General features: G+C 44.7%; 1 protein-coding gene across 1 annotated transcript in view; it reads right to left on the bottom strand.

Moving 5' to 3' along the window:
- The window catches only part of IPO5 (importin 5), a 1,405,185-nt gene that overhangs the window by 805,347 nt on the left and 578,484 nt on the right, over positions 1–21,354 (bottom strand). Inside the window, exon 6 of the mRNA XM_044071309.1 lies at positions 1,647–1,751. Within this exon, the coding sequence (XP_043927244.1) occupies positions 1,647–1,751 (105 nt within the window). The remainder of the gene's footprint in view (positions 1–1,646; positions 1,752–21,354) is intronic.

Raw genomic sequence — 21,354 nt, forward strand, 5'->3', positions numbered from 1 at the left:
ATACTCGAGCTGGAAACTGGGGTGACATCAATGTGCTGTCTGTAGTGATATGAAGGTGACCCAAAAGGAAGCCATACCGAAAAGCTGTCAAGACTCCTAATATTGTTTTCACCTTCAGGTTGATGCAAAACTACATTCCTTGTTCCTTCCTGCTGACACTTGCTGTCCTGCATACAGACTACTGAAGGAAGCTCTGTATGAAAAGTCTGAAGAGTCATCCTATCCTGTGTTAACAGGAAAGGGAAAGCTATCACCTTTAGATATTTCCCCGAGTCTGTTCTGAGACAATTCAGAACTACTTGTACGGACAAAATGCAATGTAGTACAACTTCAGTGCTTCAAAGGAAGCAACACTCAGCACTTTAACAATGTAACAATTTCAATACAGATTCTGCACCATTCAGTAAAAGTTATTTGGGTGCTACAAGAAATTATTTTTATTCAAAATGTAAAGCAATAATTTAAAGCATTCTTTTCACAAGTTTTCAATTTGCAAGTTCTAGGCAGTCACTTTCTAGCTTATCAGCCTAGAGGTGCATCTCTTGCACAAGCATTGCCAGGCATGAATTTTGTTAAACACAACTGGTACTAGTAACTGCAGTCAGTACCCAAGAGGAACCTGAATCCCTGAAAAGGTCTGGACCCTGCTGGGGCTATATCTTTATGCCATTTCAAATCCTCAAGTATCCACACATTCTTTATTGTAAACATGTTTAAAATGTGCCTATTTGGAGTAAACTTTAGATTAAGGAATGCTGCTTGCCTCATACAAACTCAAAACTACTCAAGTAGGACCTTTGGATAGATATGGAGAAGCTAGGCAACCAGGTCACTACAAAGACTACTTAAACCTCACTAAGTCACCAGAAATGTACAGCCTTTTCTCTGAATTCTGCCATGAGCTAAGGAATTCTTGGCAGCACATATGCTGGAAGATGTCAGTCAAGAACACAGCAGCTAACACTTTCACCTGCTGGTGTTTTCCTTTTACAATAGTTTTAAGATGTCTTTACTATGTCTGTTTTACAAAATGTAGAAAGTAAAGGACTGCTCATCTAAGAAAAAACAGGTACCCACATGTAGACTCTTTTTTAACATCTATTTCATTTAACAGAAGACTTTCCTTCATGCTACAATTCACTAAGCTCACCTCTTCCAATCATTAAAATGGACTTAAAATGTTGACATCAGCACCTACGGGATGACCCTTTTCACCTGCAATTAAAGTATCAGCCAAACAAACTCTACATTAAATATATCAGTGGTCATTAGTGAAGCCCTGGGCCACTTCAGTGGCTTTTCAGCACAAGTTCTGAAAAGCTCTACCTAAGCAACTATAAACATTAATGCATACCATTCACAACAATCAGAAAGCATGCCTTAAGTTACCTTTAAGAGGTAATCAGAATGCTTTTCTCAATAACTGCAATGATTGCTGTCTTGTGCAGAATGCCTGTGCTCTGTGATGACTGCACTGCACCTCATGCAAACCCCAGGCAGTGTCTTGATGCTCAGCCATGGGTCTTATATCCTGCAGAAAAGGACCTGAGCATATTCCACTAATGAGCAGATGTAAAACCTTAAAATACATATTTTCCATGTAGTGGGAAGCAAAAGCACCTGCGCAAGACTTTCGATATTCTTACCTGCAAAACACCTGGAAGCAAGTCTGAAAAATGCTTAAGAACAGGGACACTATGCTCATTGGCAAGCACAAATGAAGCTGTTGCTCTTGCAGACAGAGTTCGAATCTATAAGTAAAAAAAGAAATTGAGTTAATTACATACCACTACAAATAAACACTCAGGGTAGGTTTGTGCTCACAGACATCAAAAGTACAAATTAGGGTCCATCACTGAGAAAACATTAATAGTGCATTCCCACACACCTCAAACCAGTAAAATTGATATATAGGTCCCACAGGTTCAACTGTTAAGCTTACAATCAACTTAGTGGCTTCCAGGATGCTTAGACGCTTGAATGCCATAAGCTTATGCTGATACTTCCGATTATAAATAAAAAGTACAGTTGTGTACACTTACCATAAATGTACATGTCAGAGTGTATTCACTGTTGCAGTCATTACACTAGGGTAATCCTGCTGGCAGGTTGCCCTCAGCCGACTTGAATTCCAAAGTCTTGGGTCCTACATCGGCTGCTGTCGCCCCTTCCCTGACGTCAAGTCGTCAGGGGGATAAAAGCAGCAGACGCCATTTTCTTCAGTTTTTCTTGCCCCAGATGTCAGGTGCCTCCAAAAAGGCTAGCCAAATTTTATATATAAATTCAGAAATACACCAATATAAATTTTACCTTCATCTATAAGCAAATACACCACATAGGTAGTACAAATCAGAGAAAGAAAGATAAGGTCCAAAAGAAAAAAGGGGGAAGGTGGGTAACCTGGACTGCAACAGTCAATACACTCGAACAGCTATATTTATGGTAAGTGTACACAAAACTGTACTATGTTCTTTGTGTTTCACTGTTGCAGTCATTACATTTGGGTAGAGTCCCAAAGCTATGGTTGGGAGGCTGGAACTAGACAGCAATAGGAGCAGCTAAGATGCCATGCAGAACTGCAGTGGCAAAGCCTGCCCTGGATTTAAAGTAGAGTGGCAGATGATAATGCTTTGTAAAGGTGTGCACTGAACTCCAAGTAACCGCCTCTAAAATGTCTGTGGTTGGAACTTCCCTGAGAAAGGCTGCTGAGGTGGCTGCAGCTCTGCTGGAATGAGGCCTAATGCCCTTAGGCACTGGCTTGCCATGGTGTAAGTAGCAGAAACGAATGCAGTGGCCTAACCACTTAGATATAGTATGCTTTGAGATGGGCCTTCCTTGTGATCCTGCAGCATATGCCACTAGTAATTGCTCTGTCTTCCTGAAAGCTTTGGTTCTGTCCAAGTAGAATCAAAGCTGTGTACGTCCAAAGAATGCAGAACTCTCCCCCTTGTTCTGTGGATTTGGGTAAATGGTTGGCAGATGTATGGCTTGGTTAAGAGCCACAGTGGACACTATACGAATAAATGTTGGGTTTGTCCTCAGGGAGACCCCATCTGGATGAAAAATGAAAGGTTCCACAGCCATGAGTGCCTGTAGCTTTGAAACTCGTCTTGCAGAAGTAATTGCTAAGAGCAGAGCTGTTTGCCAAGATAAAAACTTCATATCAGCAGTAGCAGCTGGCTCAAAAGGAGGCAGGGTGAGCTTTTCCAAAAGCTAGTTGAGGTCCCATACAAGTATTGGTAGTCTTCTTGGGGGCCTTAAATTTTTGGCTCAGAGGTACTGCCTTAATAAAGGGTGAGAAAACAGTGGTGGCTCCGTATTGTAATAGCTGAAATGGCAGAGGAATGAATTTTTATTGATGAAAAAGGTAGGCCTTTGTCCAGCATCTCAGTTAAGTACTGCAAAATCTGATGAATATTTGGCACCGCTGTATCAGTTTCTTGTGCCTGGTTCCAGGCACAGAATCTATTCCATTTTCCAGCATAAGACTTTCTAGTACTAGGCCTTTTGGCTTCCAGAATGAAATCCATCACAGCTTTACTGAGAGGTGCTTTTTGTGCGATTACATTATTCACCATGCTGCCAAGTTTAATGCCCCGAGTTGGCTGTGCACGATCTGATGGTCTTGCTGGGACAGTAGTCTAGGTATTTGAGGCAAGGTCCAAGCTGGGTATAGAGATAGGTTTCTTAGTATTGGATACCAGTACTGGCGGGGCCAGTCTGGGGCAATCAGTATCATCTTTGGCTTCTCCTGTCTGATCTTTAGGAGCACCTTGGGGAGCAGAAGCAGTGGCGGAAAGGCATACACTGATCGGTTTTACCAGCTGAAAGATAGGGTGTCCACTTTCCATGCTTGTCTGTGATAAGTCCTTGTGCAGAATCTTTTTAGTTGGCAATTGAGAGGGGAGGCATATAGATCTATGTCCGGGCATCCCCATTTCCTTGTTATGCTGAAGACTTGTGGATCCGGTTTCCACTAGTGGGGATCCATGAGGTTTCTGCTTAGTCTGCCAGAGTATTTTCCTTTCCTGGCAGGAATTGTGCCTGCAGATGTACTTGTAAGTCAAAGCTGTGTCCCACAAGGTCATGGCTAGTCTGCAAAGGGGGTAAGAATGTGTGCCCCTTGCTTGTTTATATACCACATGACCATGGTGTTGTCCATCAGTAGTTGTCCCAGATGCAGTAGGTCCGGGAAGGCTGTCCTGGCATATTGAACAGCTAACTTTTTGGATTGCTATGTAGATGCATTTGGTTTGAGGACCATGTGCCTTGAATGCATCTTCCCGTCATGTGGGCTCCCAAGGCATAGTCTGATGCATCCGTTGTTAGTGTCTGCCTGGCTGGAGGTAATGTGAATGGCTGTCTCAAACTGGTGACAAGCCTTTGCCAACCATCGGAGCCCCCGTTGCAAGCAGGGAATGAGTAATGACCGTTTCCAGGCTGTGGCAATGTTGAGTCCAAACACTTCAGGTACCATTGAAGTTTCCTCATATGCAGTCTTGCATATGGAATTAGTAGAATGCAGGACGCCATTAAGCCCAAAGCCTGCAGAATTTTTCTTGCAGATAACTGGGCCTTTGGGACTGTTTTCTGTAAGTTTGAGAGTCTTGTCCAGCTTTGGAGGTAGAAGCACCCCATTGCTTGGGCCTATAAAAACCTTGTGCCTGGGATCTGCCACTAGGGTGTCTGGGTCTGCCCCTTTGAGGTCTGTGACACAGGAAAGGACCAATGTTTTGTAGGCCAGTGTCTACTAAACCTGGGTGGCTGTACCTGTAAAAAATCTGAGTTTGCATAGATTTAGCTTTGTCCTCCACTTTCTTTAACACCTCTTCTGCCTTAACACCAAAGTATCATGCTGTAAAGGTGCATCTAGTAATTCAACTTTAACATGATCAGGCAGATTTTGTTCCTTTAACCAAGCATGCCTCCTAATTACAGAACCCGTAACTGTGGCCCTGCAGGAGGACTCCAAAGAATCAAAACCACACTGCAAAGTGTTTTCCAACTTGTTCTGCTGCATAAAAAATCCTGCATTTCCTTGTTTTCTGCACATTCAGAATTTAACATTTTCTGTTTAAGCAATCCCATTGTCATGTTGCTGATACTTAAGCATATGAAATTGACAGTTTAAGGCCCTTATTGCCAAAGTTGCAGAGGTGTAAACCTCCCCCCCCCATCTATCCAGTGCCCTTGAATCTCTATCAGAGAGGGTTGGGTTTTTTGCAGTGGAAGCCTTAACCCCCCCCCCCCCCTTTGGACCCTGTGAAATAGTTTCTTGGTCAGCAGCAGGGTTTTTTAAAAAAATGTGTGAATCAGGAGCCCTGTAATATCTGTCAGGCTTAACAGGAGCTGGGGTAAGGAGTCAGGGGTCAGACTAGACTCCGAAAACACATCTACAATGTCTAACACAGGTGGAATGGCTACAGGCCTGTGCTGAGGTAGTAGCAGCAAATCCCGAAGCCTCTTTTTAGATTCTGAAAAATCTTGGCTCTCCCAGTGGAAATGCGTCCTCATGGTGTGCAAGGTTTCCCCAAAAGAATAGCCCTCAGGAGGAGATGCTGAAGGTATAGATTCTTCAGCATCAGAATCCTCATAGGGGGGAAGAGAATATTCGTGTTCAGAAGAGGAATCAGAAAAAATGGAAACCTGATCTGAAGATTCATAGTCAGTGTCTTGCCTAGACCTCTTATCAGGAGGGGGATGGGAACCCCTGATCAAGGTAATCAAGTCTTCGGCCATTTTGAGCATCGTTTCTTTGGGCATGGAGGACTGTCCATGTGGCTCTTGAGTTTGTTTCCTTGCTTTAGAAGGTGCTTTAGTCTTTGCCTTTGAAGCTGAAGTCGTTTTAATGTAAAGATGTTTAGGTCTGAATACACCCTCAGAAGCAGGTACCTGCTCAGCGGCTCCGGACCCATCTGAGAGATTAGCATCCGAGGCTCCAATACCTTGAGTATCCAGCAGTGGCAGACTCCACATGGGAGTCTGTAGCAGCCTGCGACTCTAAAGTAGCGGGCGTCAGGGGCCGCGAAAGCACCTCACTGAGAACCGGCGACTGGCTTAGGAGAAGCTTCGTAGTCGGTTTTGGGCCTCGGTTGTTTTTCTCCATCCTTTTCTTTGCGTTTTTTGTAAACTCCGTTAGTTGGACGGCTATCCAATGACATTTCAGGGTAATTAAATCGGCTTCCAAAAAAGTTTAAAGCAAAATCATACAGATGCTTAGTGCATTGGTTAAATCTAGCACAAAACCGACAACCAGAAACATTGTGATCAGGGCCTAGGCAAGGAATACAGTAAGAATGAAAATCCTTATGAGGTATTTGCTTCTCACAAGAAACAGTTAACTTTTTCTGACATCGGTCTGGAGCAAGAAAAAAGTTTCCCCAACGGGGTACTTATATAGCTTTATTGAAGACTTCGGATCTGAAACTCAAATACGAAAATCTCAGGAGTCTGCCGACCGGCACTTGTGAACTGCTTCTGCTTCAGGCACCGCATGGCAAGAAAGACTGAAGAAAATGGCGTCAGCCGCATCTTTTATACCCCTGACGACCGGGAAGGGGCGATAGCAGCCGACGCAGGACCCAAGACTTTGGAATTCAGGCCGGCTGAAGGCAACCTGCCAGCACGTTTACCCAAATGTAATGACGGCAACAGTGAAACACTAAGACCATCTGAATACTAGCTTATAAAATGAAGGGAAACGTTTAATAATCTTGCAGTTGTGCAATACCCAATGTATTATTCTGTTGTAAATGTTTAATTTTAGTTCTAGCTTCCCCCTCTGATATTTCCAGCCAGCCTAGAAACACTTACTGGTTCTACAGAACACACCTGCATAACCCAAAACAGAAGCTAAGGTGGGTAAGCAGTATTCCATTTTAGGACAATCTAACAGGTATCAAAAACTGGGTAATACTGCTTTATCTCTATTAATGAGCATGGAATTTCATTAGCAGAGCAAATCAACCCTGCCAACAATGCTGTTCAATAAAGCTTTGGCACCTCAACAGCAAGGTCACAGAAGGCATCAAACATTTTCCAACTTCGGTGGGTACACTTGAGCAAGCTCTCTTGCTTAAGAGGGTAGTAAGGTTTCCACCGTTTCTCTGGATAACAAAAGCATCTTATACTAACATGCCCCCCCCCACACACACCAATAAAAAACTTTGCTTACATGATTGTCACAGTAAGTACAACACAGTTTAAAAATTTTAACTCTGTGCACCAACTCTCAAATCATCCATATACCTGCTTCTGCTTGGTGGTCTTGCAGGTTTTTCACAATATGAATTCAGTATTTGTAAGACTCAACCCTGGAGACTTGATTTTCAGATGCTTCATGCTGCACTGCAGCCATGAATCCAGGAGTCTCTCACGGCAAATCACGACTCAGTATAACTTATCGCTTTACCATAAATGTAGAGGTTTGAGTGTGGTCATTGCCCTGCAACATGCTTAGTTCTACACCAGTTTACCATTCAAGCTCATCCAGTTTCCCATTTACACACCTTACATCTCCCACTCTCCCCAGCATGAACATGGCATAAAGGCATGCACACTGTCATTCAGTTTTCTTGTTCCCAGAAAAGGGCCAGCCAGACTGACAGGCTGGGATGCCTGCCTAGGAAAAGCATTACAGATATGGAAAAATGTTAAACAACTGTACTTAAACGGTAGATGTCCTTGCCTTCACCGCTGCAGTATTCCTTACTAATAGGATTCCCTGCCATAAAGCCCTCCGTCCGGCCAGTTTACAAAAGATTACAGTTGCTTTAAGGTATGCTAAATGTCACCCACTTACTCCTCATGTAAGGCAGGGCATAAAGGTGACCTTCAGGTGTACCATACTTAGAACAGATTGTCCCAATAGGAAAGCACAGTTGTGTAAAATCTTGGCATAACCATAGATGTCCCCCTTTCCATGTTGCAGTATTCTTGCTGTGGGATTTTCTGCCTTAGGCGACCCGTACATCAGCTTCTATACAAAAGTTTCAGATTGGCTGCTACAGCTGCGTGGGACGTCACACGTAGGGCCATAAACCAGGGACCTTAAATGCAAGGTCTGCAAGCACAGACCTCAGAACTTGAAAGCCAACCAGGACAGAAATAGTAGCCAGTGATGTCATAGGATCAAAGAGACATTTTGCAATTAAATTGGTCACAGGGAAGGGTATAACCCCAGCATACCCAAGACAGATAAGTAATGAGTGAGAAAGGATAAATGGGGGGGGGGGGGTTAAGGTAGGTGGGAAGGAATACTGCAACATGGAAGAGAAGGACATCTATGGTTATGGTAGGATTTTTTACACAACTATTCTACGTCCTATTCCTACGTTGCAGTATTCTTGGTGTGGGAGAGTACCACAGCTTAGTTGAAAGGAAAAAAGGTGGCAGAAGCAGATTCCACAAAGCCCTGCAGAATTGCTCTGGAGACACTAACTTGTAGTGTTTGGTGAAACTGTGAATGCTGGACCATGTGGCTGGCTGCTTCTAGTATGAATGCAGTGCCCAGGCCTTTTAAGAAGGCTTTGGAGGCTGCCACTGCCCTAGTAGAGTGAGCTTTAACTCCCTGTGGGAGTTTTTTGCCATGGTGTGAACATAGGGAAATAGTTTTTCTAATCCAACATGCAATGGTTTGTTTGGAGACTGCCTTGCCTTGGGGAGGAAGGGAATAAAGAGCAGATTGGATTTTCTTATAGATTTTGTTTCGTCTAGGTAAAACCTTAACTGTGTGTACATCCAGGGAGTGGAATATTCACTCACGTTCATTGGTGGTAGAGGAGTAGAAGGTGGGTAGATGAATAGATTGGTTTAAGGACAGATTATTGACCACTTTTGGCATAAAGGGTTGGTTCTCAATTTTACCCTGTCCTTGTGGAAAGTAGAGTAAGGAGGGCAGGCCATTAGGGCCACTAATTCAGACACCCTTCTGGCTGAAGCTATGGCCACTAGCAGGACTGTGTTCCATGTGCACATTTGGAGAGTAGTCGTACTACCATGTTGAAATGAAGACTTTTTCCAGGATAAAATTCAGATCCCAGGGTGGTGGGATGGGTTTTCTTGGTGGTCTGATGTGCAAGACCCCTTTTACGTATAAGCTTCACAGAGCCTGGCTAGTAGGCGAGGAGGAGAGGGTCTAGTGGCAGGCAGGCTGAGATTGCTGAAAGGTGGACTTTTCACTGAACAGTAAGGAAGTCCCCCCTTTAACAAGTGACACAGGCAAGAACTAGGGGGAATCTGCGATGCATGGATCCCTGCCCTTGCCATGACACCATTTTGAAAATCTCTCCCATTTAGCCAAGTAAGATTCTCTTATAGTATTTTTCCTGACTTCCCTCAGGACTGAAAGCACATCCTCAGAGTACTGATTCCTGAAGGGAATCATTAGCTTATCACCCACAGTGTCATTGACACATGTAAGTGTGGGTGGATGAGGGTTCCCTTTTGTTGCGTCAGAAGGTCCACCTTGTGGGGTAACTTGACGATTCCCCTTGACTAGATTGATAAGTAGGGGGTCACCAACAAAATTTTTGGTTTGTCTCTCCCGATTTTCAGGAGGACATTTTGAATTAAATGGTAAGGGAGGAAAGGCATATAGAAGCCTTCCCTTCCATGAAATGCTGAATGCGTTCATTCTCCAAGCTAGTGGGGAGTGGGTCTTGGAGCAGAAAGTCTGCAGTTGTCTGTTGTGGGGAGAGGCAAACAAATCTATTTGAGGTGTGCCCCACCAGTGGACAACATCTAGACATTCCCGTCCAGCATCCATTCGTGATTTGGAGAGGACATCCTGCTGAGAAGGTCTGCTTGGGTTATTATCCTGTAAGGGAATGTAGGTTACCTGCAGGGACAAGTTGTGTTGTGAAGTTAGGTCCCAGATTAGTAAAGTTAGTCTGCAAAGGTGGTAATGCTTTTGTCCCTCCTTGCCTGTTGAGGTACTACAACTTATTTGGAGAACACCTGCTTGTAGGAGTGGAAGGAAGGCTTTCAATGCCAAGAGGACTGCTGTCATTTCCCTCACGTTGATGTGTTGGTTCTTTAAGGAAAGGTGCCACTTTGCTTAAACCATGTCATTTACCATTGTGACTCCTCAGCTTAGGTCTGAAGCATCTGTACACATGAACTGGTTTGGGATGGGTAACTGCAGCAAAGGTCTGGGTTCAGCTGAATTTGCTGAATCCATCATTTTGCACTGGGAGGCTGTGGAGAGTTACCGGGTAACTACAGCAGAACTAGTAAGGGAGACTGCTAGAAAGGTGCTTGGTGTGACATCTGGACAGAGGAAGGAGGACAAGGAGACCTGGTGGTGGAATGAGGAAGTACAGGAGAGTATACAGAGAAAGGCTGGCGAAGAAGTGGGATTGTCAAAGAGATGAAGAAAATAGACATGAGTATAAGGAGATGAGGTGCATGGCAAAGAGGTGGCGAAAGCTAAAGATAAGGCGTATGGAGAGTTGTATGACAGATTGGATACTAGAGGGAGAAAAAGGACCTGGCTAGACAGAGGGACAGAGCTGGGAAAGATGTGCAGCAAGTAAGGGTGATAAAGGATAGTGAGGGAAAGGTACTCAAGAGAGGAGAGTGTGTTGAGAAGATGGCAAGAGTATTTTGAGAGGCTGAAGAATGAAGAGAATGAGACAGAGAGAAGGTTGGATGATGTGGGGATAGTGAATCAGGAAGTGAAACAGATTAGCAAGGAGGAAGTAAGGACAGCTATGAAGAGGATGAAGAATGGAAAGGCTGTTGGCCCAGATTACATAGCAATGGAAGCATGGAGGTGCTTAGGAGAAATGGCAGTGGAATTTTTAACTAGATTGTTTAATGAAATTTTGGAAAGTCAGAGGATGCCTGAGGAGTGGAGAAAGTGTTTTGGTACCTATCATTAAGAATAAGGGTGATGTGCAGAGCTGCAGTAACTAGAGGGATAAAACTGGTCACAGCTTGAAGTTATGGGAAAGAGTAGTAGAAGCTAGGTTAAGAAGGGAGGTGATGATTAGTGATCAGCAGTATGGTTTCATGCCAGGAAAGAGCACTACATATGCAATGTTTGCTCTGAGTGTTATTGGAGAAATCAGAGAAGGTCAGAAGGAGTTGCATTGTGTCTTTGTAGACTTGGAGAAAGCATATGACAGGGTGCCTAGAGAAGAGTTGTGGTATTGTATGAGGAAGTCGGGAGTGGCAGAGAACTACGTAAGAGTGGTACAGGATATGTACGAGGGTAGTGACAGTGGTGAGGACTGCAGTGGGAGTGACCGATCCGTTTAAGGTGGAGGTGGGATTACATCAAGGATCAGCTCCGAATCCTTTCTTATTTGCAGTGGTGATGGACAGGTTGACAGAAGAGATCTGACAGGAGGCCCCGTGGACTATGTTTGCAGATGACATTGTGATCATTAGTGAGAGTAGGAATCAGGTTAAGGAGACTCTTGAGAGGTGGAGATGTGCTCTAGAGAGCAGAGAAATGAAGGTCAGCAGGGCTAAGACAGAATATATGTGTGTAAATGAGAGGGAGGGTAGAGGAATGGTGAGGATGCAGGGAGTAGAGTTGGTAAAGGTGGATGATTTTAAGTACTTGGGATCAACAGTTCAGAGTAATGGTGAATGTGAAAGAGAGGTGAAGAAGAGAGTACAGGCAGGGTGGAATGGGTGGAGAAGAGTGTCAGGAGTGATTTGTGACAGGGTACCAGCAAGAGTGAAAGGGAAGGTCTACAAGAGGGTAGTGAGACCAGCTATGTTATATGTGTTGGAGACACTGGCATTGACAAATGGCAGGAGTCAGAGCTGGATGTGGCAGAGTTAAACATGCTAAGATTTGCACTCTGACTAGGATGGATAGGATTAGGAATCAGTATATTAGAGGGTTAGCTCATGTTGGACAGTTTGGAGACAAAGCAAGAGAGACTATATTGCATTGGTTTGGACATGTGCTGAGGAGGGGTGATGGGTATATTGGGGAAAAAGATGCTAAGGATGGAGCTGCCAGGTAAGAGGAAAAGAGGAAGGCCTAAGATAAGGTTTACGGACGTGGTGAGAGGACATGCAGGCGGTTGGTGTTACAGAGCAAGATGCAGGGGATAGGAAGAAATTGAAAGTGATGATCCGCTGTGGCGACCCCCAACGGGAAAAGCCGAAAGATGATCATTTTAACTCTAAGCAGGGCAAGAGATTGACTTTTGCTCTAAAGGATGTTAGCGAGGACCATACATTTTTTTTTTTTTTTTTTAGATACCACTGCAGCTTTCGCATGTGCATTCTGGCTTAGTGGTAGCATAGGAATGGTGGCTGCCATTAGGCCCAGGGTTCGTAGGAATTGTCTTGCAGTTATTCGCTGGGTCTGCAGAAGGGCTTTGAAGTGTGAGGACAGGGAGCCAACCTTGTCCTGGGGAAGAAAGGCTTTCATTATGTCAGTCTTGATCCTGCAACCCAGAAATGTTTAGTCTTGTTCTGGGGTCAAGGAGGATTTGGGGAAGTTAAGAGTGGACCCCAGTCTTCGGAGTAGGCACATGGTGAATTCTAGATGGATTAAAGTACAGTTTTGTACCTACCATAAATGTAGATGTTCGAGGATTCCATTGCTGCAGTCCTGACTATTGGGTATAGTCCGCGTCCCAGTCGGCCCGAATACCAGAGTATAAGGCTGACGTCGGTCAGGATTAGGACTGACGCCAGTACGTCAGGGTCACGCGCATGACCGACGCCATATCCTCAGTCTTTTCTTGCCCCAGATGTCAGAAGACCCAAAAAGACAAGTTCCCAAAACAACCTGCACCAAAAACATGTATAATATATACAATATATACATATATATATAAAATATAAACATGTAAACTCACCTACACAACCACCCCTAAACACAGAGGGGAAGGAGGATGGACTGCGCAGCAATGGAATCCTCGAACATCTACATTTATGGTAGGTACAAAACTGTACTATGTTCTTCGTCTTCCATTGCTGCAGTCCTGACTATTGGGTAGAATCCCAAAGCAGAGGTAAGGGAGGCTGGCAAATTATAAAGTAGCAGGAGCTGACAACATGCCTTGTAAAACAGCTGTGGCAAAACCAGCCCTAGTCTTAGAGTATATAGGCAGGTGATAATGCCTAGAGAAAGTATGCACTGAACTCCAAGTAGCTGCTTCCAGAATATCCTTAGTTGCCACCCCCCTTAGAAATGCTGTTGAAGTGGCAGTAGCCCTAGTGGAATGAGGCCTAATCCCAGCTGGAACCTCTTTGCCATGATGGGAATAACAAAACGCAATGCAAAAGCCAATCCACCTAGAAATAGTTTGTTTTGACACAGGCTTGCCCTGTGAACCCAAAGCAAAAGAAACAAGTAACTGCTGAGACTGCCTAAAATTCTTAGTCCTGCTCAAATAATAACGAATTGCCTGTGTACATCCAAAGTGTGCAAAATCTTTTCCCCTTTATTCTGAGGATCTGCAAAAAAGGCAAATGAATAGTTTTTTTTTTGGTTTAAAGCCACTAGACCAGGCACTTATAGGCAAGGAAAGGATTATTATGTAATGATACCCTGTGTCCTTAAAAAAAAAAAGGGCTCTACTGCATAAGGGCCTTGCAAATTCAGACACCTCTTTGCAGAAGTAATAGCCAACAGAAAAGCAGTCTTCCATGACAAATATTTCAATTCAGCAGTAGCTGCAGGCTCAAAAGGTTGTAGAGTAAGTTTTTCCAACACAAAATTGAGATCCCAAGCAGGAGTAGGAGCTCTACGTGGGGTCTTATATTCTTTGCCCCTAAGAAACTGCTTGAACAAAGGATGAAAACAAAGGTGGGTCACAATCATAGTGAGCTGAAATTGCTGCAGCATGAATCTTTATGGAAGAGAAGGACAAACCTTTGTCCAATAATTCAGTAAGATATTGAAGAGCCACACTCTGAAAATTGAAATCTCCAAATTCTTCTTTGCTGTACTCCAAAATAAAAATCTCTTCCATTTTTCATGACTCCTCTCCTAGTACTAGGCCTTAGCTTCCATAATCACATTTAAAACTTGTTGAGGAAGCTTGCCTGTGCTTCAACACAGAATATGCCAAGCTGTGAGATGAAGAGATTGAAGCTTGACATTGAGCAGATGACGTCCTTCTGAGATAACAGATGAGGAATCAGAGGTAAAGGCCATGGAGGCTTCTTTACAAGACTCCGAGAAGTGGGTACCAGTGTTGCCGAGGCCAATCTGGAGCTATCAAAATCATCCTTGGCCTGTCTTGTCTGACCTTTAATAATACCTTTGGAAGAAGAGGCAGAGGTGGAAAGGCATAGACATGAAGGTTTTTCCAACTGAAAGACAGAGCATCCACTTTCCAAGCTGTGTGATGAAACCCCTTTGTGCAATACTTTGGCAGCTGGTGGTTTAGTGGAGAAGAACAGATCTATGTCTGGAGTTCCCCATGACACTGTCAATGTCTGAAATACATGAAGATCCAGTTTCCACTGTGGGGATCCATGATTTGTCTGCTTAACACATCTGCTAGGTTCTGTTCTGTGCTCCTGGCAGAAACCTTGCATGAAGAGTTAGTTGCAGGCTTAACGCAGTCTCCCATAAAATCATTGCTTGCCTGCATAGAGGATAAGAATGTGTTCCCCTTGCTTGTTGATGTACCACATGACAGTTGTGTTGTCTGTTAGAATCAACACCTGCCCTGGAAGAAGTAACTCCTTGAAAGCCAGCAATGCAAACTGGACTGCTAACATCTCCTTCATGTTGATATGTAGATGCTGTAGTCTGGCAGGCCACTTGTCTTGTATCCACTTTCCATTCAGATGAGCTCCCCAAGCAGTGTCCGAGGCATCTGTCGTTAAAATCTGACGAGCCTCTGCCGGGTCACAGAGAGTCCCTTGTTTAGGTGACATTCCTGCGCCCACCACAAGAATTCCTTTTGAAGGCAAGGTATTATTTGAATGACAGTGTCCAAAGCCTGGCAGTGCTGTGTCCATACATTTTTGAGATACCATTGCAGCTTCCTCATATGCAGTTTGGCATTGGGAAGCACCAGAATACACCAGACTAAAGATGCCATGAACCCTAATGCTTGAAGGACTGTCCTTGCAGTCAGCACGGACTGATGAGATAGTTGATGGAAGTAAAGTGACAGACTCTTTTGTTTGTCCGGGTTAAAAGGCCATCTGGGCTGCTGTATTCAGTCTCACACCCAGAAAGCACATGTCTTGAGAGGGTACTAGACTGGACTTTATTTCGCTCACAGAATACCCTAGGCATCTTAGCACTGCTATGACATATTCCAGATGCTGTAGAAGGTCTTCCTTTTCTTGAGCCAGAATCAGGCAGTCGTCCAAGTAAGGATAGATTTGAATGCCTTGAAGCCTGAAGCTATCACTGAGCCAGAACCTTGTGAATACTCTGGGCAGTAGATAAGCCAAAGGGCAATGCAGAGAACTGATAATGAAAATCTCCAGTTGAAACCGCAGATACTTTCTGCAACTTAGCCTTATAGGCACATGAAGGTAAGCTTCCTTGAGATCCAAAGTTACCATCCAGTGATCCTTGCCCAGCAGAGGTAACAGTTGTTGTAACGTCAACATCTTGAACTTGGGAATGTCCAGATAAGTGTTGATAGATAATCCAAAAAAAGTCTTCTCCACCGTGTTCCCTTTGGTACTAGGAAGAAGCGAGAAGAATAAACAAGCCCCTTTCTGATACAGGGACTGGCTGAATGGCCCCTATCTGGAGTAACTGAGAAACTTGCTTGTGAGCCTCTTTTCTTTGTGGAGGAGGAACATCTGGCATGCCTTTGAAAGGGGCATTGTGTGGAAATAAAATCTGTAACCGTGATGAATGATATCCAGCACCCATCTGTCTTGAGTGATTAAATCCCAATTTTCCTTGAAAAGAGACAGTCAGTCTTCCTCCCAAAGGAGCTGCCAGACGAGAATCCACTGGCAGCTGAAAAGGCAGGTCATTGGGTCTGTTTACTTAAAGGACTGACTGACCCTGCCCCTCACCAGAAGTCTGAGCAGGTGAACTCTCTGATCTAGGCCTAATGAACCTTTGAGCCCTGCCCCTACCACGCCTAGACCTACCCCTAGACTGGGGGAACCATAAGCAGGATATGTCCACCCCTCGCAGGCCAATTTCTACTAAACTTCGGAGGCTGCACCTGCAAAATCTTTAACAGTCTGCATAGACTTAGCTTTGTCTTCCATTTTCTTTAAGACTGCTTCCACAGGCGGTCCAAACAACACATCAGACTGTAAAGGAGCATCCAAAATCCTGGTCTTAACATGCTCAGCTAAATTCTGATCCTTCAACCAGGCATGTCTGAAGAACAGAACTAGTAGCAGCCCCTCGAGGAGGCCTGAACAGCATCAAAACCACACTGCAAAGAATGCTTACCCACTTGTTCAGACACATGAACCAAATCCAGCAATTCTTACACTCAATACCTTCCCCAAAGCATCCACCTTAGATTTCAATTGTGAAAGGAGATAATTCTGATATTTTAGCATGTGAACTGACAATTCAACGCCCCTCATGGCTAGAGTGGAAGAAGTATATGACTTTCTCCCTACCCCCCAAAGCCAAAGCCTCCCTTTATCAGAAGGTACAGGATTTTTTACCCACAGAAGCTTTAACACCTTTAGGCCCCTGAGAAATAGTTTCTGGGTCCGCCCTAGACTCTTAAACAAATACTTATGACTTGGGGGCACCCTATAATACCTATCAGGCTTAACAGGAGCAGGAGGCAAGGAGTCAGGGTTCAGCCTCTGCAAAAACATCCTCCACCACATTCAACACAGGAGGAATAGCTAAGGGCCTATGCTGGGGTAAAACAAGAATTCCCTAGGCACTGAATCAGAGTAAATCCCTGGCCTTCCCATTTAAAGTGCTCCTCATGGAGTGAAGAGTCTCTGAAAATGAAAAATCCTCAGGAGGAGAAGCTGTAGGAGTGGAATCATCCACATCAGAATCAGAATAAGTAGAAACTCTTGTAAGTCTTCCACAGAAGACTCTGAAGCCTGTGAACACTGTTCAAAACTATCAAACTCCTGTTCCACCCCCCTAGGCCTCTTATCAGGCGGGGCATAGAACCTCTAATTAGAGTAATCAAATCTTCAGCCATTTTAAGCATATGTTTCTTAGGCACAGAGCCGAAATGCTAGGAGAAGCCCCCACAGAAGCTGAACTTGGCCTACCTCTAAAAGAAGCTTTGGCAACAGAAGGAGAGGCCCTAACTACCTTGGGAAGAGAGGGAAGAACAGTTACCTCAGAAGCCCCCTCAGCCTGGCCTACCTCCTGAGAGGGCACATCATCCTGTAACATAAAGTATCGCCTGAGACTCCATGGAGACTCCTGGCAAAACCTCTGGCTCACTGAGCCGACTAAAGAAACCACCGTCGGGACTGCCCCGGTTCCTCACTCCTAGGCTTCACTGTTTTGTCCTTGCGCTTCTTGAAGCGCGGGCGCCGGAGCATCCGACGGCATATTATAATTGCAACGCTTTCAAACACTAACCTAGCACAATCTAGCCTCCTCTTAATAGTGCGCCTTTGTTAAAATCTAGCACAAGAGCGGCAACCAACAACGCCGTGCTCAGGCCCTAAACAAGGTATACACAATGTATGATAATAATCCTGCGCTATCTGCTTCCCACAAGAAATACAGTTATTCACTTTTTCTGACATCGGTTAAAAAAAAAAAAAAGAAAACCAAAATACCCCAACGGGTTACTTAGCGGTCTCAAACCCGCCCTGAACCTCGTTTCGAAAATCAACCTGCAACCTGCACTCGCAAAATTCGCATCGACCAGCGCGCAAAAAAAGAGGATATGACGCCGGTCATGCGCGCGTGTACCTGGACGCATTCATCGCCAGGCTCCATCGCGCTTCGGACCGACGCCAGCCTTATACTCTGGGTATTCGGACAGTACCAATAGTCAGGACTGCAGCAATGGAAGACGAAGAACATCAGGGTTTCCTTGCAGTCTGCTAGGATCAGGATGTCGTCCAGGTAGGGGGTAACACTGAAGCCCTTGTGTTCTGCAACAGGCTACAGCAGATGCCAGGCATTGTGAACACACTAGGAGCAGTGGCCAAACCAAAGGGCAATGTAGTAAACTGGAAATGAGAGGAGGGCCCAGAAAATCAAAAATTTCCTGTGGGAAGGTTGAATGGGTATGTGCAGATAGGCTGCTTTCAGGTAGAATGCAGCCATAAAAGCCTGGGCTGGTACAAGATGGAGTAAATTTTGTAGGGACAACATTCTGAAGGTGGGAACTTAATAGGTTTAAGAAGGAAAGGTCTAGAATGGGTCTCCATGGTCCATCTTTTCTGGGGACCAGAAAGTCATGAATAGAAGCCTTTTCCTTCTTGCCCTGAAGGGACGGGTTCTAAGTTCAGAAGGTCTTTTTGAATCTGTGGGAAGAGGTGTCTTTTTGGGGGGGGGTGCCCCTTAAGGGTGGCCTTTCTTTCCAGGAGAGGAAGCATCTTTTCTGAATAGCCAGAACCCATTTGTCTCTGGTGATGGTTTTCCAAAAGGAGAGGCAGTGGGACAGGCAAGCAGAGAGAGGGAGGTGGGCAAGGCAGTCACATTGTTGGGGCCTCCTATCTTGAAAAGGGCTGTCTAGAGGGTGGCCAAGAGACAGCTGGCCATGAAGGGGTCTTCTGGCCCCCTCTTCAGTGTCTAGAAGAGGTAGGTCCAGCTGGGGCAGGGTTTCTTCTGACAAAGGTGACTTTGGCAGGGTAATTCTTCTAATATTTGGGAATAGGAGACACCAGAAGTTGCTTGACATCTTGCAATTCCTTACTCTTTTCTTGCAGATTTTTGAATAGGTCTGCTGACTGTTTTCCAAACAAGAAGTTAGGATCCAGAGGGGTGTATAACATTTTAGACTGTCTTCTGGTAAGAGATGCAGATGTAGCCAGGAATATCTCCCAAGTACAGTGGCAGATGCTGCAGGTTGTGCAAAAGCCTCTGCAGGAAACAATCTAATGGGAGTGTCTGGCTACTTGGGCAGCCAGAGATAGTTTGGAAGAGATGTCAGATTTAGTGGGACAGTCTGGAGTAGCACCCAGCAGAGTGAAGGCTTGAGAGACCAGGTCCAGAGCATATTTGCTCATATGGGTTTGATAGTAGATGACTCTAAAGGCCAATGTGGAATAGGTGTAAGCCTTTCCAATTCTATCCATTTTTTTTGCTATCTTTGTTTGTAGATGAGGCAGACTATCAGTCTGGATTGTTTATCTGGTGAAATGGCAATCACAGCAGGATCTGCCAGGGGTGGTTTGACTTGTAGAAGCAGTCTGGCCTATTCGAGGCAGGTGGCTGAGAATCTGGCGTCTTAGATGTTGATGAAGACATCTAAATAGGCCGGGATATGATGGGTGGAATGACAGAAGGGGAGGGAGATTCCACTTGTAGTAATTTAAAATACTTTTATTTTTATTTATTTTTTTGAGCATCACATTTGAGGTGTCCCATTTGAAGTATTCCTTCATTTTGCTTATGGTCTCACTGAAGGTGATATCCTCTGGAGGGGAGTCCCCTTCAATGGTTTCTTCATCTGGGGAATAGTACTCTTGAGGATGGGCCATTTGGGAGGTGTAAGATGTTGATTCCTCAGAAGATGAATAGGTCTCTTGCTCTTCTTTCCTGTCTTGTGAAGTAGGTGGAACAGAGGAGATAGAGGCAGGCCTAGGGCTGAGGAGAGGAAGAGTAAATGGAGGCTGAAGGCTTAAGGGCCATAAAATCCTGCAAAGATAAGGTGAAGGACTGCCAATCAGGTAGGCCTTTGGTGGGTGTAGCCAGATGTTGATTCAGTTTTTTTTAGTGGGGCAGTCTTAGGCATAGGCCTGGAATCAGATGCCTGGCTAAGGATAGCTGTCGGGAGGAGTTATCCCGGTCTGAGGGACCAGCTGTGTCTCGTTCCCCTTGATCTCAGCGGTAGCAGATGTCTGGGTTCGCTCCATGGACTTGCTTGTCAACTGCGAAGCGGCTTCCTCAAAAGGTCGCCAAAGTCGACGGATCTGTTGGACAATCAACTCCTAAATCGGTAGCTGGTGGGGCATACGAAAGCAGAGCAGTAGTGGAAGAGGGCCTAGGAATCTGCCTTCTTTTGCGGAGGTTCAGTTGGAGCTTCCAAAATGGGATCCATCCTAAGTGCTCACTTTTCAAGTCGTCGGATTTGTAAGTAAGGATTAAGTGCAGCCAGATGGCTGTGTAGGGTCTTAGAAATGAAGTATTGGTAGCTAGAGCAAGCGGCGTGATCATGCTCTCTGCCTAGGAAAAAAACGCAGCAGTCGTGCGTATCTGTATGAGGTATCTGGCACCTGCATTGGCATTTCCCCCTTTTTTGCTGACATCGGCTAAAGTTTATTACAACAAACCAAGCTTTAGCTAGAGGTCAAAGAAAAAACCCCAATGGGGTACTTGGCTTTTAGACGTCTTGTGGTGATATCATGGTGGTCGGCAGCTGAAATGTTCTGAGGTCTGTGCGTGCAGACGTCACATTTAAGGTCCCTGGTTTATGGCTCTAAGTGCGACATCCCACGCAATAGCAACAGCCATGCAACTAGACATACAGGTTGGCTGAGGCGGAAAATCACACACCAAGAATACTGCAACATAAGAATAGGACATCAACAGACCAAGGAGAATCTGCACTGCCAGTAAGAGAGGAGGATGGAGGGGAGGGAATACTGCAGCAGTGAAGGCAACATCTACCATTATGGTAAGATTTTAGACAACTGTACTATGTTTCTTACATCCAAGAAGCCAAGAAGAATGGCAGCAGCAAAATCACCTCTAGCACTGGAAAAACCATCCAACTGGTAATGTTTGGTAAAGATATGCACAGAAGTCCAGGTAGCAGCTTCAAGAATAGAACTGGCATCCAAGCCTTTAAAAAAAGCACAAGAAGAAGCCACAGCTCTAATGGAATGAGCCTTTATAGAAGGAAGGCTCATTCCATTAGAATAACTGTTGAAGTAGAAGTAACAAACGGAAATAGCCTTTGAAATCCAAGTGGAAATACTTTGCTTGGAAACTACCAAACCTAAAGACAAAGAATGACAGGAAACATAACTGGTCAGACTTCCTGATGGCTTTAGTTTTATACAAAAAATCGGAACTGTCTACACATCTAAGGTATGTAGCACCCTCTCACCATCAGATTGCGGAGAGGGGGGGGGGAAGGTAGGCAAATTAATATACTAATTAAATAACTCATTAACCACCTTGGGCATAAAAGGATTAGTATGCAAGGACACCCTGTCCTCATGAAATACCAAAAAAGTTGGGCAAGCCATAAGGGGTTGCAACTAGACACCCATCTAGCAGAACAATGTTAGAAGGAAGCTGAAACACCAGGCTCAAAAGGAAAGGAC

The sequence above is a fragment of the Protopterus annectens genome, chromosome 5.part0 (assembly GCF_019279795.1).
Source record: "Protopterus annectens isolate FY-2018-M chromosome 5.part0, PAN1.0, whole genome shotgun sequence".
NCBI classification, from domain to species: domain Eukaryota; kingdom Metazoa; phylum Chordata; order Ceratodontiformes; family Protopteridae; genus Protopterus; species Protopterus annectens.